An 18904-nucleotide genomic window follows, 5' to 3' on the forward strand; every position below is an offset into this window, starting at 1 on the left:
AATTCAGCTTTGCCGTTTCCTTGAAATTGGCCTCTCACCGTAGCGTCACGTCTCATTGGAAACTCTAGTTTGATTTGGGTGTATCACATGCATAAAATGTTTTGTTCACTTTTTATTAACGTAGCCTTATCGTCCCCGTGTGATCTGAAAAGCTGGAAGAGCAAATGGACCGTAGTGTTGAAGAAGTTCAAAGTCTGTCTTGGCCACAGGGTATTAAACTTTTCTTTTTTTTCCATGTCATGTCATATCTGGTTTTTAAATTTTCATTTCATGGATTAGAGCGAAATGAATGTGCACACGGCCACGTAACAAGCGGTGGTTTGAAGCTCGGAGACTACAGTTGGTGAGCTACCGTAGCTGTCGAGTTTAACAAACCAACTCTCTGGAAACATACAGCAAGCTAGCTAGTAGGGCTGACCCCTTATCTGAAAAGCAATATTTGATCTATTATCAGTCTGAATTCAAAATTCTGAAGTGCATCAGCCTTTATACTCCAGTTTTGGATTGAAAAAAAAAAAAAGAAAAAAGAGTAAACTTGTAAAATGCATCGTAGCTTGTCACTCAAGCGATGTAGTGGATGCACCGCTGATCAAAAACACTCCCTTCAACTCGGCTTTTGGAAATAGTGGCTGCGCTAAAGTTGAAATACTTTCAGAAAAAGGTCATAACAATGGTCGAATTTCAAGAATGAAGCCCCCCTGGTGGTCAATCCATGTCATCTCGAACTGAACTCTGGGATATGTATTATTAAAGCTCACTTCTGTTACCATAGGTCACCAAAAAAGGATTAGAACTTAAACAGTTTGGCCTTCTGTTAGCTGTTTTCTGTCCCCACTTAGAAATGTAATAAGGGAAAAAACTTGGGGAAATGAACGATACAGGTGGAGAACAGTTGTTGCCAACTTGGGAGAACTTAAATGATGAAGGGATGAAAGCTCAGCAAATGTCCATGTGCAAAATCTCGACAATTATTTTTCTTTTTTATTAAATGAACAATGTCATTTGATTTCCATACGACCAGCTCCACAGAGGATCCAAGTCAGGAGTTCTGAAACACCACTTTATACTGAAAACTGATTTTCTTTTCTAATGTGAATAAAAGGATTGATTTCTATGAGTGCTGCATATCATAGGAGGCATTACAGGAGCTACAGTTGATTTAAGGAAACCTCTTGTTAAACACAGTGGGATTGTTCTAGCAGCGTCAAGTCAACTCACACACTCGCATCCACTACAGATGTTATTATAAGTCACTAGTTTTCTTTTTTTGGCACCTTTGTTAAATCTTGACCACTGCTGACAACTAACTAGTCAATGTCTGCTACTCCAATAACAAATCTAGTCACCTTAATTCTCAGTGCAGAGTGCTCTGCATCCTTATTCGGAACCTTGTTTCTGGGCATAATTACAAGACTAATGAGTGAGTGGGCGTTGCAGACAAATAATGGTATGGGGGAAATATGTACACAGAGCGACTGTTAAATAATCTGAGTGTAACCAAGTGTAATGTCCCTAAAGAAGTTGCCTTGCAGGCGCAGTCTTTCCTACATTCCTCCTCATGCTTTTTATCTTCATATTGTGTGTGTTTCAAAACAAAATTGATGTGATGAGGTGGCGTGCGTATTTCTCTTTTGGGTAGAGGACGGGTCTAGTTGGAGGGAAGACGGCATCCATTTTCTTTCTTTGGCGTTGCCCCAGATTGACTCTCAGGTAATGTCAGAATCTACCTCTGTAGGTGAGACTAACTGTGAAAGAAGAGGCATGAGTCACCATAGCTTTGGAGAGCTCTATTTTTACTATAAATGAGCCCACACCCCCTTTGATTGTACAATGTTCTTATAGTCCTGTCTTGCTTTTCAATAAACATTTTTGTAGAATTTGCAATAAGTGGATTTATTTCAAGGTGATTTGTGGGTCTCGTCATTTCCTAAAGAGTAAAGTTTGTAAAAGCATTGTTTTTTAGACACTTAACTTGCATGAATAAGAAACTTACCTTTTGAAAAGTTATAAAAGTTTTATTGCAATTTGTGGTGCAGGAAACAAAAGAAGGCAATTTCACATTATGTAACAACAGAAAGAAGAGAGAGAAAGGGTGTGTTTCCCTCAAGTGCACTAATTTAGTTCCACACCTTTCACTCAAACTCCGAAGAGTTTATGTACCTTTTAAACAGGAGGCAAACGCAGCAGGGAATGTTGCTCCAAAGGACAGCTGGGAAGTGTCAGCTAAGTATAATATTATGTAAGAAATTAACAGCTACAAGTGCTCGACAGGTGAGAAACTACAGTAGGAACAAAGCTCCCCTGGACATGGCCATCGCTGTTAGCTTTGAGCCAATCACGGTTTGGACAGATGTAGATCCGGTTTTCCAAAAATGCATTTCAGAGCTCAGATTGGTATTTTACTGGGCCGGTTTCCTTACATATTTGCGTCTTGAGGGAAGCATACTAGCGAGCGGTTTTCTGGCAACTCCTAAGTCAAAATATAAAATTACACTTTTGTGTTTTCCTTGCAAATGAGCTGATTAACTTGTCTTAACAATAGTTTACACTGACCTAGCAAAAAAAACTTAAGAGTATTCAAATCCTATTCCCAAAACACTGGAGATATAACCACCTGAGAGACTCTTATCCTACTCCAAGTGCTTCTGGGGACTTGGGGAAGTAGGAGCAAGCTGAGCCTGAATCCAACCATCAATTACCAAGGGGGGAGTCCGTGCTGTCTCTAACTCTCCACATCGGTCATTCATGTGGAGCAGATTCTTCCTTGTGCACTTGAATAGTCAGAGAGGGAAACGAGAGGCTGGGCTGGGTCTGGGAGATCAGGGAATAGGGCAGGGTTAGAGGTTTTGGGGGATGGGGGTCGTGCCTGGAAAGACAGGTGCCGTGGTGGGTTATGATCCCTGAGCCTCCAGCTCTGATGCAGGGGTGTTGTCCGGCTCCTCGTCATTGTAGATGTTCTCCGCCTGGGAGAAGAACAGGACACTGGGTTAACTTTGTGTAAACGTTGTGTTCCGATGTTCTGCCCGTGCACGGGGACGGACTGGAACTATCATGATCCCAAAAACTGAAGGACAGCAGTCGTACTCACCATCTGCCAGACTTGCATGATGTTGTCCTCTGACACCGAGCAGATGACCCAGGGTTCGTTGGGGTTCCAGGAGAAGTCGGAGATCTTGGCTGTGTGCCCACCGTGGATGAACTGATGGGAAAAAGGTGGACATTCGAGACAGGCGAGACGTAAACAGGTAAGCGGGAGTTTGGAACCAAATTCAGAATTTATATTCGTTCTTTTCATTAAAAAGAATAGTTTTTTTTCTTTCATTTGAATGTCTGGAAGAGCTCAGTGATAAAGTGGTAAAATGGTCTTTTTTGAGTTGATATAAACGGAGTTAATTGGGTTAAATGGACTTATATTGCCTCATGATGCAGTCAGCTGAATTGAAATAGAATCATATAGCAGCATAGCTTTGTAATATCAGAAAAATATGTTTTCTGTGTGTAAAGAACTGATATCATATTGGGATTAAACCTTCAGGTTGTTCAGTTATGATATCCTCTGTGTCACATTGTTCCGTTTTCAGCAGTTACAATGCCACTGATCAACCAGCTGATGTGATTATTGTGATTATTCTGATGTGATTATTAACCAAAGTAATGAAGTTACAACTGGCAGGGACAGGTGCAGTCAGACAAACCTGATCACTACTGACTGTACTGAAAGGCTGTCCAATCACATTACACCACTGCTTTTTGGGTTCTAGTGTAGGAAGGTTTCATGGGTACCGACACAGGATAGAATCAGAATACAATCCCACAGTTATCTTGATTTTAGGATATCGCTTACCAGCAGCTCTGGTGGGCCATCCTCAGCATCTTCTGCTGACTGCTCCTCCCCGATTTTACTAGAAAAAGAACATCCCATAAAAATATTTACAAACTGCCCCTTCTGGAGGGGAAAACAACTATTTGTGTGAAGGTATCTCCTCATCAATCCCGTCTTCTAGCAAACAGAAAAAAGACATAGATGTAAACAGAGGGGAGGAATCAGCAGGGACAATGGAGGACTATGGGATCCTGACACTAAACTGATGATGTGTCTGACGTTACGTTTGCAGCAAGCATTTTCTTACCAAGTCAAATATCCAAATGTCCTTAATGTTCTAAGCTAACTGTATTTCTGTAAGTTAAGCTAAAGCATTCTGTACACCGTAGGATGTAGGATGATGCAGTATTACGTCTGCAGGTGCCTTAGCTTGCTAACACATAGCTAACATTAGCTTGCTAACAGCTAACTTGTCCTCTCAGGTAAACAAGAGTTGCTAAAATAATCCTTACACATTCTTAAATCTGATGTTTTAGCTAGCTACAGGCACTTTGTTAGCATTTCAGCCTTTAGTTGCCTATCGTGGCGCCGGTTGTTTTCCTCTACGGTGGGCGTGGCTTCCAGAGTATGATGAGATGCGCTCTCTCTATGTACTGCATGTCAAGTGGGATGTTTTCACGTTAAAAATCACAAATATTTCCCACAGTCGGGCATTGCTGGCTAGCTATTATTATAAGTAGATTTTTTTCCTTTCAGTATTGGTCAGCCTTTACTCACTTGCTCCCGATGAAGTTATGTACTGTTGAAGCCAATGTGGTTCTCCTTGAAATCTGACTCCTACTGGCATATTGAATATATCTATTTTCAACAGCTTGGTCTACACTGATACTAACCGTCCCCTAGTAATACACTGTATGGTGGTGAGACAATATGTTTTTGTATTAATAATATTAATTATAGTTAGTATGATGCCTTAACGTTCTTTTATTGGCATTTAAGGCTGCACTATATTTAAGTAGTATATTCCTTCATCATTTATTATGAGTTAAGGGGGCCGGGGCATGTGATGAGGAAGCCTGTGGGGCTCTGGAGGTTTCCCCACCACTTCCAACTGGGAGGAGACCTCGGGGTCATTAAAGACTGATGATGGATTCTGATGCATGGTGGAGAGTTTTTACCTGAGGTCCCAGACGTTGAGTCGCCGGTCGGTGCCGCTGGACGCCAGGATGGTTTCATTGTGTGGAGACCATTGGACCTAATGAATTGGACAGGTGGTCACTGGCAGGTCAAGCTGTAGCACTCAGCATGGACTTGTTTCGTAAAAACTCTCCTCAGGCTTGTTAGCAATTCAACAGTTTCATCATATATTTATACCTTTGGCAGAGCAATGACTGATAGTGTTACACTACGGGGCTCATCATTTTATTGATATAGCCACACACAATAAAAGGGGTCTGCTTTATTAAAAATGGGTAATACATTTTAATTTAAATGTTGCTGTTGCCCTAGAAAAAGAAAAACTCTGCATATGTGTGTTCAGGAGACGGGTCTGTTCTGGTCAAGTAAGCTACAGATTAACTCTGATCTTAAAGAGTGCTTGTGTCATTTGAATGAACAACATTATATCATTTGCACTTTGCATTTCAATTTTTTTGTCCTTAGGCCAGATTTGGCCCGTGGGATGCTATTTGCCTCCCGTTAACAGCAGAAACACACCAGAGATGGAAGCGCCGGAAATAAAAGTGAAGGGTAGATTCATGCCTGATCGCATGGCTTTTTAAACTTGGTAGCAGCTTTCTGCTTGTTTCTGTAAGCTAACTATATTAGCTTTAGCCTTGCTGGTAGCAGCTTTCTGTTTGTTCCTGTAGGATAACTATATAAGCGTTGGGATTATGTTGCATTAATCAGGAGATTTAGATCGTATTTGCAGTGAACATAAAACACAGACTGCTGTAGCTTCACTGACTACCCATCAAAACTATGAACATCACTGTGTCAGCGACAGCTGCTGCCTACGGGAATTTTCGACACTAGGAGAGCCTCACTTCCCAAAACAAACCCCGTCAAACTAACGTCACATACACACGTTGCCCACGTGGCTGCCTGTCTTAAAGGGGATGGGTCGGACGGTAGTAATCAATAATTTGTCAATAGTAAAAGGAAAACGGGGAAAGTTTACTTTTCTATCAAGCAGCAAAAAAGTTTGAGCGTCAACATCGCAATGTGCTGGCATTTGACTATCACACATGCGCACATCGCAATGTCGATGTTACAACACAATATCGTTTAGCCTTAGTAGACACCGCTGAGTAGGTCAAGACAGCCAAAATCATTATAACCTATATGATTTATTTTTAAAATCTGTTTTATTTTGTAAGGTGTCGGGCTGCAGTGTGGCCTTCCTGTATGTGATTACCTGCTACTACCTTGACACATTTGCTTCCGGTTCTTGGTGGGAAAAAAGAGGAGACACCGAAACGACCGGTGTAGCGCTCAGGCCGGTGTGGCCAATGAAAATAGCTCCGGTTGTGTTTTTTTGGCCTAACTTTAACTACGCTACAAGGTGATCTGTTAGGCGATTGCACCAAGGTTTGATAACCGACTGTCATTATTGCCTGGACCGGTAACCTGGCTGTCTGTATATTACAGACAACTTCTTTCTAGCTGCAGACTGGCATTAACACAAGATCGTGTGTACTTACTAACTAAATAAATACATTTGGAAGTTCTTACCTGGAAAATTTCATCTTTGTGGGACTCAAAGGAGTGGAGCTTCAGTTTGAGGTTCCTTAGATCCCACAGTGCAACAGTCTGAAAGAAACAAAACAAGCCTTGAATTAAATAGTTAATCCAGTTTATATAATAAAATAATTATTTCAGGCCTGAGTATATTTCTTCTTCTCTACCTTGTCAGCAGAGCCGGTGGCGAGGATGAACTCGCTGTAGGGGTTGAAGCTGAGACAGTTGACCTCAGCAGTGTGAGCGTCCACGGCGTGGCTGGCTTTGGATGTGGTGTTGGACCGAGTGTCCCATCTGGTGGAGGGTTAAGGAGAGTCAGAGGCAGAAGGGACATCACTTATTTAGAAATTAAACAATTAAATGGATATGGCTGCACAATAAATCTTGTATTTTATTGTCATCAGATATCAACTGGCACAATAAACACATCACAAAGGGCTGCGACATATCATGAAAGACAAACTATCAGTAGAAAACTGCACTTTTTGAGTGGTCTCTTTATAATATTCAATTCACTGTTCGATTTGTTTGACAAAAAATAGTGTAAATGATTTCCTGCAAATTTGTTTTATTTCAGCGGCTGAAAGCTGAGTACACTTTAACGTCTGTTACCGTCTGAGTTATTGCATATTTTCCTCATATCGTGCAGCCCTAGTATCGGAGCAGTTTTAAACTTGATGTATATCTCGTCTCCATTCACATAAACCGACTACAACAGACTGCCTATTTGTCTCGGCAACTTACATCATGAGTTTCTGGTCGTCTGCCACTGAGCCAAACAGGGATTCGTGGAGTAAATGCCAGGAAACATCTTCCACCACCGCTGTGTGTCCGGTGAAGATGGTCTTGGCATCCACAATCTTCCTTTCCTTTGGGCCCGCCCCGATGTCCCATAGACAGATGGTCTGGAGAGACATGGCAGCACAATTAATTACAAGATGCGTTTAGGGTGTGTCCAAATCCACTTTTGCTACTTTAACGGCGGTAAAAGCGGTCCGTACGCCGGGCGTGGGGTAAAAGGGTTGGACTTAGTTTCTTTATAAGTCATAGGTGTGTTTTTGGCATAACGTGCAATAAACAAATCAGTGTCATCTCCCATTCCTTTTAAAAGCCAGACGCCTTTGTACCTTGGCGTACTGCTATTAAGGTGGCGGATTTGCATCGTCATGTTTTTATTTGTAATCTTCTGCACGTGTGTGTTCTGCTGCATTTCCCTGTGTGTGTAACAAGCATTGTGTGCACGCTGTGCACAAGCCTGGGTGTAGTTTACACATTATCTGTTAAAAAAACAATGAAATGCTGCATTACTGACTTTAGACCAGGTTGTTGTAGGTGAATGGCGCAATCGCTTCCTGCTGCCTCTAGTCAATGATGGGCGCAGGTGCGTTTGCTATTTAAACGACGTGGGCGCTGGACAAGAAATTAACAACAAGTGCTGCATCACTAGACCTTCCCACAATTTATCATCACAAGTTCTTTTCAAAAAGTCCTCAATGGTTTGAGGGCACAGCAATGAACAGTTGTTTATCAAAGCTACTGGCGCCTTTTCCATTGAATGTGTATGCATGCACTCTGCTTTCAGTAAAAACAAACCTTTGGACTTGGGCAATACATTAGTATTATATCGACATCAATATATGGGCTAGACATCAACTTAAATGTTGGCGTAATATGACACAAGTGTTGTCTTTTCCTGGTTTTGCAGGCTGAATTACAGTAACATTATTGGTGACTATTCTCATGGTGTTAATATTTTACGAAAGCACCAAGTGTCAACCCTACAATAACAAATTCATATTGCCCAGGTCTACTTTGGACCCTTTTTTCGGGCACATTCACTTAAATGGACTGGATAACCAGTAAATGACGGCCCGGTTAGCCATTAGTTCCAGGGAGCGGCCTCTAGCTATGTAGGCTGAGGTATTTGCAGCGTGTCCTCGAATCCGGGTTCGAATCCTACCTGTGGCCCTTTGCTGTGTGTCCTTCCCCACTCTCTCTCTCTCTCGTCAATCCACTGTGATCACAGATTAAGGGGGAAACTTTTCGTTCCAGTCACTTACGTGGTCGTCAGAGGCGCTGAGTAAGTTGCCGCTAAGGTTGGGATTCCAGGAAAGCCCATAGCCTTCTTTCTGGTGGCCTTTCAGCCGCAGGTCAGGACTGCACTCCCCGCTGGGATCTGAAACACACAAATGCCTTCACCTTCCTGATGTGTGACTCACTGGAGTGAAGTGCATTCTGGTGCGTGTAGTCATTAGTGTGTCAGCACAGCAGTGACCCAACCTGGCTTAGTCGGGTGCTTATTGTAGTCGAAGACCAGCACGTCAGAGGTGGGGGTCTTGGTGGCGATGATGCAGTGGTTCTGGGGCATGTAGCGGGCTCTGTTGACCTCTCCCTCGTGGTTGATCTTAATTTCAATCTCGATTTTCCCACTCACTGAACCAAATCCACCAAACTCTGTCAATAGGACATAATAAGACTGTAGTGCAGCCAAAGGACACCAGACACGTGACAAAAACCAAACCAAAAAGAAAATTCTCCTTTATTTACATAAACTGTGCCAAATAACAGATGAGTCCTCTCATCAAAAGTGACACTGAAATTATATTTTATCTTAAATAACAAAAATTTATAATTGGATTTTTAAAACCAATCCCTCATCAAAATAACAAACAGATTATTTATTTGAAGAGATTTCTTGCTGAGAACACGGAGTGAATGATACCTGAAGTCAAAAAAGTGAAATCAAGCGTAAATTCCTCCCAAGGCCGTTTATAAATTGCATCATGATTGTTTTTTTTTTTTTTTATCTTAACCGGTTATCGATTTTTAACCGATTCACGATGCATTGTTACATTCCTAATGCACAATATTGGTGGCTGGTTCTTTATTTGCCAATAAATGAGAAATGAATGTTATTGAAACAATACTATTACATATATTCTTTATCATAGGGACAGTGAGGGCTCTCTAAACATTGGTGTGCTAGAAAAATAAAATTGTAATAGCCACAGCGGACAGATAATTATGGTTATGGGTCCTGAAATTCTAGTAAAAGAAGAGCATCTCTGTATTTTATATGATGTTGGCAGAGTCACTTTTCTTGGAAAGTGTTGTTTTAACCAGCTACTGCGGCCAGTGCGCATAAACGTCCACTGTACGAATACACAAATATGCTGATTTAAAAAAATCATTATGTGTGAATGTACTAAAGGTGATGAGCAATTTGATTTCTGAGCAAAGGTGACAGCAGCTATGCTCTCAAACTAAATTCACAAGAAGAAAACCCAGAAACCAACATGTAGAAAACTAATACTTTACCCATAGATATTTGTGTGTGCATTTAGCTTTAGACTCGGATTGGACTGTACCTTAAAATTGTTCCGTGGCCATACTAACATACTAATACTACCTCCAGCAACAGGCAAAAGGAGCCGTGAGCCTTCAGAACACCCATCAACATACCTGCTGGAAGACAGAACACAACATAGATAGTTAAAAGGGAATAGTTTCTAGTTTATTCTCTCTATGACAGTTAACTGAATATCTTTGAGCTGTGAACAAAACGAGACACTTGAGGATGTCATCTTGGGCTTTGGGATACATTGATCCACATTTTTCACCATTGTCTGACATTTTAAAGACCAAACAATTGATCAATTAATCGAGACAATAATTGACAATTCAAATAATCGTTAGTTGCAGATCTACAAACGTCTTACGAGCGTTCTACAAACGTTTTACTCATGTTAGACTGTTCACATGCCAACATGTGTACAGTATGGTGAAAATCAATAAATGTAAAAAATATGACATTGTCCACTTGTTTGTATTGCAAATGTACACCTACTCTCCTGACCTTACAAAGACATTACATCAGTAACAAACAGCTGTGGATGTGAAAAGTTCTCCAGCAGGATGACATGTGGTGTATTTACCTCCTTTCTCGCTGTCGTAGTGCGAGGCATCAAACTGGGCGTCATCATTTGGTACTTGGACGCTGGCAATCACCAGGTGATTCTGCTCATCGGACGTATGGGTCCCTAACACCAGCCGGTGTACTGCGTAGTCCTTTCCCTCGGGCCTGCAGAGTTCCACAAAAAAGGACAGGATTGTAAGCTATACTCTGTAGCAAATATAATATTCAGTTTAACATTAGGTGCTTTTCTATGGAAACAAGGTAGAAGGCAAATGTGATTCTTTTGATACTCATGATACTTTCCAAAACTGGGGAAGACCGCTGATAGTAAAAAAGGAAAAAAGTATGACAATACACTTGTAAACAGCAAAGAATATCAAGGTATATAAAACATTTTGGTGTATTCTTGTTATTTGGTAATGCCAGTCATCCAGACAGATAGGGGTGTCAATCTGAATGTTCTACCTCAATAGTCTGAAATGATTACAGAATATAGACAGAAGCATCCACAGCTGATAAGAAGTGGCATGGTATATGGACCTATCACTGCCAATTGTAATTGGCACCAAAAGCTTTCCATACTGAATAATATGTCAATATCCAGTTTAAAAAATGAATTTTGTAAGCTCAAATTTAGAGAAGTGCCTTGCCCATCTACCGCTCCGTGAACCACTGTCTGATCATGTGCCAGTCAGAGTTGTTCCCTGCACCGTGCAGCTTAGTTTCTAGATGTAGACGGTCACAGAGGACAGAGTAACGGGAAGAAAATTCACAAACCATAGCAGGCGTTTATACGTTGGTCTCAAGGTTTACCAGTTTACCAGTAAATGCAACATTGTGTCCCCTCTGTGTTGTTATTCTGACAACTGCAGTTAGCAGTGCTAGTCTGTGGCGGTGCTAGTCAGTGTGTGTTAGCTCACAGGCTCTAGGGCGCAAGTAACATTTTTCCTCTAGGACGCACCGGTGCACCTAATGTCCTCGCATCCGCCGCAATGCTGTTTATATCGATATGGTTTAATTTTGCGTTACATAACCCATTTCTTCTGTAAAGCCGTGCCTGTGTTGGATCTCTCCTCTGCTCTCTCTCCTCTCACTTATGACATATGTCACACTTCTGACATATGTCTACAGTTTACATTTTTTATAAACACAGCTGTATATTGTTAAGTATGAGGGGCAAACCTGTATTTGTACCAGTGTTTCCGCGGGTAACTGCTATTGCAACCGCCACGGCAAAGAACACAGAAGAAGTTATTGAATCGAACTGACTTCAGTTTGTAGAGTAGCAGGGTATGAGACGAAGGCTGCCGGACTTGCAAGAGATGTGACCCATGGCCAGAATATCATAATTCCTAAAAATGCAGCGCAGTGACGATACAGACATTTCATACACATAAGGTGTGTATCCGCCATTTGACCCGAGCTGGACCCATTTATAATAATCAGCTGTCTCTCTGTGAGTAGCACTCCCTCTCTCCCTAGCTCTTTTAATCAGTTATTGTTGAAAACAAGTGAGGGGGCTTTCTCAGAGATACATTTACAAATATATATACATATATTCTACGCTATTTATCAAAATAATCGTGATCATCATTTTGGCCATAATCCTGCAGCCCTATTTGATAGTATTTTTTAATGTACATATACAGAAAAAGGAAAACCATGTTTGATGGGAAACTACCTGATGGCTGCTGAAAGGTTTCTCCATCTGTTCGAAACACTGACTAAATGAAGTGTTCAGGTTTTTATGCTCAGCCACTCGGTTGTGTCCGCTTTTCTACAGCAGCTGGGTAAGCTTAATCGCAACTTTCAGACTTAAGTTTCTCAATTTGCTTGGGTTTGTCCATCAGCTTGTGCTTTCTCAGGTTGTCATGTGTTGAACTCTCTCAGCCACCGTACTTCTCACTCTCTCTCGCCAGTTTTGGGTATCTCAATATCAAGACTGGTTTGTGTGTCAGTGAACAGACACATGATCCCACAAACAGGCTGTGTCCTGAAATGGGAGACCAGGTTATGTTAACTTGTATTTTCTTACACTGTCTGACTAAGCCTGCGTGTATCTCACCCAAAATTAAATTTTGATCTGCTTTTGCAAAATTGTCAAAGAGGTTCCTAGAGGGCGGTGGGCTATGTGGCATAAAAAAACAAAGAACCTTTTATCACCCTTTGTGATCACTTATTTTAAATATCAATACGGCCAATCAGAAATGTTGATTGGCTGACACATGTTGTTGGAATTAAGCTGCATTTACAAGAGATGTTTTGCCCTGTCCCGAGGCTTGGAAGAGCTAACTGAGAAATCCCCAGTTTTCCGTGAAATGCGTATCAAGGCTTGTTTCGATTTAGACATATGATGTCATTGATGACATTTGAAGCCTCGCTGCCCATTTGTACCATGTGAGTGATTTATGAAGTGGTTTGAAACTAAACGGTTTTATTATACCTCTGTGATCTACACAAGCACATTCACCTACCTCCGCCACTTTCCAGTTTTAGCTTAGCCTACTTATACCGCCCCTCCTGCTATTACTATATTATGACCAAAAAGGTTGATATTCACACATTTGAGCGCCACATTCCTCTTATGGAAATACGTTCACTGCAGTTATGTTGATTATATTATACCACAAGAAAAAATACACTATGATATAAATGATAGGTGGAAATAGATTTTTTCTTCGCTGTTATTTTTAAGTCTTTACATTAAAAAACCGTCTGGAAAAAAACATTTTGCACTCTTTGGCCAACAGGTTGTATTGTGGGCAAATAAAGCCTCGAGAAATGTAACTTTTTGCGACCCACTCGCATATATATTGTTCATAAAAAAATGATTGATAATCCAGCATTAAGGCATCATTTCCTATTCTGGGCTGGGACACACATTCATACGGTTTGATAAAGTACGTATTGGACTTTAAGTTATCATTGCGCCCATGATAATGTAGCTGCCCTCAATTTAGGTCATCCTGTACATCCCCTCTGCGGTTTTTCCTGCATCCCCCGTGTGTGGTTGTGTGCGTTTATGTGTGCGTTTGTCAGTCATGGTGGGGGACAGCAGCCCCAACAGTCGACAAGATTGAAACAGCAGCAGCTTTCAGCGACTTTATAATGATAAAACATTACAGTGCACATTTATGTTAAAATGTATACAGGTTGGCAGGATAGTCTTTCGCTGTACGTGTAGTTGGTAAATGTAAGACGTTCGAGTCACACGCGCCTCATCGTCATACCAGAAACTAGGAAGTCGATTAGACCCGTTCTCCCTCCTGCTTGGTAAGTGGCTGCACATGGGACTGCTGGGATTGTCGCGAGAGATAAAAATGCAATAGGGGGCCCCGGCTGTCAATCAATGTCTTCCAGTGATTCGAGCCCCTGATTGACTTGACCCTGCTTAACAATACTTAACCGACTGAGTCACTCAATTCTCATTGGTTACCTGCCAGGGCGGCAGGGAGATTTACAATCTAACCCAACAATTGCAAAATTCACCCGCATTTGGCTGGTGGCTGGGTATTAATTTCAGGCCCTGGTCAAAATTATCTTAATATTTGATTTTCTCCATATTGCCCAGCTCCACTTTGATGTGCAGTTTCAGATAATGCAGAAAAACACAATCAAAGGAGACCCACAATTAAGAGCTGGGGGACTGTCCTGTCTGCAGGTGGTGGAAAGTGGCACACAGCGCAGGACACTGATTGTCTTAGAAAAGCAGCTTGACAGACACATGTTGTTGGTGTCGCTGTTGGGATATAAACCATGTTGTGTGAGCAGTAAGATGGACACCTTGCAAATACCTGCTGACATCTGGAAGCCACTGGACAGTAAGGCTGGGCCACTCCAGCGCATGCGTCATCACCAGGTCATAAAGGAAAGGTGTGTTTTTCTTCCAAATCTTGTACTCTTCATTGATGACCCTTTCTTCCACAGCATCGTCATACACTTTAGCAGAACAACACGGTATTAGATACAGGTATAACAGCAAATAGTGGCAGCTATTGCTATAGCTGTATATAGTATGAATATAGCAATGTATTTTTTTCCTACGTAGATTTACGTAATTCCCAGAGTAAAGCGGATTCACACATAACGTTAACTTAGTTCCATCGGGGGTTCAGCCAGGGACTTGATAAGTAACCGTTAACAGAGAACACAGTCTTACACAATGCTCCATTTAACATACAGTGTAACTACAGTTCAATGCTAGCCTACTTCAATGTTACATTAACAATAACCTGCGATAAAAGAATGTTGACAGAAATTCAATAACCATAGCTGAAGAGTTATGTATTATTAACCATCTTCACTATTTCTCACTAACGTCACGGTGTATTTTGGCGAATGGGGCTTGTGCAGCGTCACAACATGCAACCAATTTATTAAGTTAAAACAAGTGTTGTTGGGTGCATTGGGTGTAACGTTAACGTTATACCAAAGTTAAAGAGTAGAGGTGTGACATGCTATTGTTAAAGAAACATTCGACCAAGAGCAGCACACAACCGACAACAAGCCTCTTGATAGGACTTTACCAAGCTAGCATGTCATGCTAGCACCCCTGGCAGAGCGCACACAAAGCGGTAACGTTAATGCACGAGGAAAACGGGCCACCGTTTTATACGATAGGTAACGTTAGTTCTAGCTAATAAACCTACCCTCTTTATCAGCCATGTTCCAAACTCTGCGCTTTGTCACGATGCTCGAAAGCAAAGTAACTAGGTAGACGCCGTTTTAGTTAATACTGCTGTTCCCCTAGCTAGGGCTGACGTTTTGGTTGTTGTACCGCTACAAAAGTAGGTTCCTTCCTTTTCAGCGCCGAATTACTCGATAACCTATCACGCATGCGTTAATCCGCGCATACCAACGAGGAACATTACTGCGCGCAGAGTGCGCAGTGATAGAGAAGGGACTGCGCAGACAACTTGGCCCTGCTCCAACACTCACATTCACACTCGGATCCCACCACCTCTAAAAAAATTCATTATTAACCATAAACATCCAAGTGCATGAGTACATATCAAATACATGCAATTGCAAAATGTGCAAATTGAAAGTAGCCAATTAAAAAGATGTGTATAATGTATATAATTATTACAATGTATAATTTGGGCTGTAATGACTAGCTAGTAAACACTGTCACTGATGTGCATTATACTATATAATGCATACAAAGCATAATTTATGGCATTATATAATTTATGTTCAGGGGAAATAGTAGATACTGTTATGTGGTGATAAGTTAATAGTTAATCAGCTAGCACTCTAATGTTAGCATGCTAACTGGAAGCATGCTAACAAAGTACAGCAGATTTGATGAAGGAAACAGCCTTTTCTGTGGAACCACCCTTTTTTTTGTTCCACAAGTGGTAAGGCTCTTCAAAAGGATTTGTTTTACCTAAATTTTTACCCATGCAACACTTCTGTTTTGTGGTGTGTAATGAGCATTGCAGCCTCACTGTGCATTCCAATGAGTTTATTTTGTAAAAGTCTTGTCCATAAACAGCAAAAACAGTTTACAGTAAAATACAAACCTTGAAAATGCAAAACATGTTCCAAATACAAGCATAACAAAGATGTGAAGGGGAAAAAAGCATGACTTGTACATACAGAAGGCCTTAATCAGCTGCCATCAAAAATAAATAAGTCTTTATGTCTTATGACAACAACAGTGGGCGCAAAGTAAAGGAAACTGGCACAGAGTTAAAAGACAGAGTAGTCTGGTGTCATCGCATCCATCTAAGTAAACTCTCACAGGGGACAATGATATGTTTGAGAAGTTCAAAATGCCTTATCACACTGTATGTTGTTCACAATGTTTCAGATGAAAAACATTTTAAAAGCTCTCAGTTTCCTTAAAAAGTGAATGTGGTTTAGTTTGCTGTCAGGTTTAGACGTCAAGACAAGGCAAAAGAAAAAAAAGTGGATTGTGTATTCTTTTTGTTTCTCCTGGTCTATCGCATACCAACAAATCTGATTTGAAACTAAGAACCAATGGACACTTTCATATAACAATGATCTGGAGTACAACAGCAGAGCATGCCACTTTATAAAGCTTTGAAATATACAGTGATCTATTTCACAGATACACAGAAGAACAGATGTGTCACTTCTCCATAAAAAGATGAGCTGTTACCTAGAGCAGTCCGAGTAGAATAGTGGTCCTATATTCTACAACAAATGTCAAATATACAGATATAGATAATTTTGAGTTACAATGTGTAACCCAGTTGTGCACAACACTTCATACATGTATCTATGTATTTCCATTCGTCTTTTTCTGGTTACATAAAAGAGTAACATACTGTATATGGGGATGAATAATGTCTGACAATTACTTATGTTCCATAAGCCCCTCCCATAACTATCCTTGTAAAAAAAAAAAAAATGTCAAGCTATAACTAGAGCGATCAGTACATTGCAATATCCAACATATATCATAGATGGTAGGATAGTATATACCATGGAGGTCTTTTCAAATGATTTTTTACACAGTGGCAGGTGATTATAAGTGATAAAATACGGATGGACGGGCCAGTTTAAATACCGATTGATGGCTATCTACACTATTTGTGATTATGAATAACTGAGAAGAACACAAGCCTCTCCAACCCACTGTTTTATCCAGGGGCACAGCCAGATGTTGGAAACATTCGGGACTAAACCAAGTGGCGTCCAGGGGGCTTGGTTCAAGGAGATTTTTTCATTTATTTATGGCAGCTATATCCACTATCTTTCATGCCATTTGAGATGATAGAATGACACAAAATCTGTACATCTTTTTGGGAAAAAAACATAATAGTTGCTGAGGAAAGCTACAGGTAGTCATCCTGTAGAGCCTACATCCTGTTTTGTGTCCTAACTCTAACCCAAACCTAACCCTTCAAACCAGAACACAGCTACTGTTGAGGAGGACTAATCTTTTCACTCCTGCCACCTGAAGAGAGGCAAATATTGTCTCATGTTACTATTTTTAAGTTAGGCTACATAACATTGGTAGGGTAAGAATTTGGCATAAAGAGCATTACTAATCTTTGAACCCATTTGGAGTAGAGTTCACACAATGAATGGCAATATTCCCCCACTAATAGATCTTCTATTGCATTGATTAGCTGGTCCAGGGGGAAATGACAAATGAAGTTATTTTACAACCCTAAATAATGTTGGGAAAACTTTCGTGGCTGGAGCCTAAATAGGCCATGTACTGCAGTTACATGATTGTATTATGCTGCGTTCATGTGGTGAAATATGAGTTTAGAATGTGTCATCAACATGGCTGGAAAAACTAGATTTTTTTATTAACGGTAAAAACATTTAGTTTTAAATATTAATTCACATATTTGACATCAACTTTTGTTCAAATTTTGTTTTTAATATGGTTTTAACACCATTTGTTGTCCATAAAGACTGACTAGACTAATTTATTAAAGTTATAACATTATTTAACCATTAATAACAAAGCAATATGAGCTTTAGATGTTGAGAAGAGAAGTTCAAATTATTAATGGGTAGTGTATCATTTTGTATGAACTTGTTTCAGTTTTGTTCGGACCTATTTAGAAGTTAATTGTTCTTGATAAATAAAATGGATGGACAGTAGCTTAAGGATGGTACAAGAACAAATTATTTAATTTAGAAAATGATGGTGGTTGTTTGGTTGTTTATTGAAAAATTATATATAAGAACACTTTTAGAGGGAAGATTGCTTATTCTTGCTGTGTCTTTAAGTAAAATACTTTGTATCTTGTATTTTAAGTATGTTGTTTGAAAATAAAACCATTCTGTTACTAATTCAATATTTTTGCATTTATTAGCATTCCACCTTGATTACGGAGTTAGGTAACGTTAAACCTGACTTGATAAATGCCAATAAATGACTTACTTTTTCCTGGTTACAATTTAACATTCCGACTTTCCACCTTGAGTGCACATGAACACAATGAAGTCAGAAGAATGACTTCCGATCTTGGAAAAATCGGACCATCCGAGGAGCACGTGAATGCGTAATTCTATCATGTGACATACAGAGTAGAGATGCACTGATGCTGTCTTTTTATTGGGTTCACATACTGTAAAAATGACCTTCTGAGCACACATAAGAAGTCCCTTTCCAACAATAATTAAAGAGGCAGTTAGCAATCTCCTGTAATGTACTTTAAAGAGTGACCGGGCTGTGGATAAATACCACTGACTCTTTAGTTGAAAAAGTGATTAGAACTTCATAAGGCCTGAATATAACTACATCAACACTGCTACGTTTTGGTTTTTGAGCGGAGTTTTGAGCCAAACCGATCTCTGTGCAGACAAGTATCTTCAGCTCCAGCAGAAGAACTAATCTCCGTTTAAACTAAAATATCTCATCAACATTCTTGTATACTGGGCAAAAACAGGAGGCTGCATGTATGCTATTCCAGTTTCTGGTAGTTGCCATGGTA

General features: G+C 40.4%; 1 protein-coding gene and 1 long non-coding RNA gene across 3 annotated transcripts; both read right to left on the reverse strand.

Annotated features, from left to right (window-relative positions):
• Positions 1–1994: 1994 nt before the first annotated feature.
• LOC117942432 (histone-binding protein RBBP7) lies at positions 1995–15362 on the reverse strand. 2 transcript variants are annotated; one of them, XM_034867896.1, is made up of 12 exons: positions 15128–15362; positions 14273–14417; positions 10498–10643; positions 8843–9016; positions 8623–8738; positions 7307–7467; positions 6730–6856; positions 6557–6634; positions 5002–5078; positions 3845–3902; positions 3089–3199; positions 1995–2963 (listed from the first exon to the last, which is right to left on the reverse strand). In XM_034867896.1, exons 1-12 carry the CDS (start codon positions 15141–15143, stop codon positions 2892–2894), a joined length of 1281 nt encoding a protein of 426 aa, XP_034723787.1. In that variant the 5' UTR covers positions 15144–15362; the 3' UTR covers positions 1995–2891. The 2 variants fall into 2 exon arrangements, with proteins under 2 accessions (XP_034723787.1, XP_034723780.1); XM_034867889.1 differs by having other exon boundaries at positions 8843–9019.
• Positions 15363–16415: 1053 nt separating this feature from the next.
• LOC117942661 lies at positions 16416–18892 on the reverse strand. The gene is made up of 2 exons (XR_004656188.1): positions 17407–18892; positions 16416–17247 (listed from the first exon to the last, which is right to left on the reverse strand). It is a non-coding gene; the product is annotated as an uncharacterized LOC117942661 (long non-coding RNA).
• Between the last annotated feature and the right edge of the window lie 12 nt (positions 18893–18904).

Source organism: Etheostoma cragini, chromosome 1 (genome assembly GCF_013103735.1).
Source record: "Etheostoma cragini isolate CJK2018 chromosome 1, CSU_Ecrag_1.0, whole genome shotgun sequence".
NCBI classification, from domain to species: Eukaryota; Metazoa; Chordata; class Actinopteri; order Perciformes; family Percidae; genus Etheostoma; species Etheostoma cragini.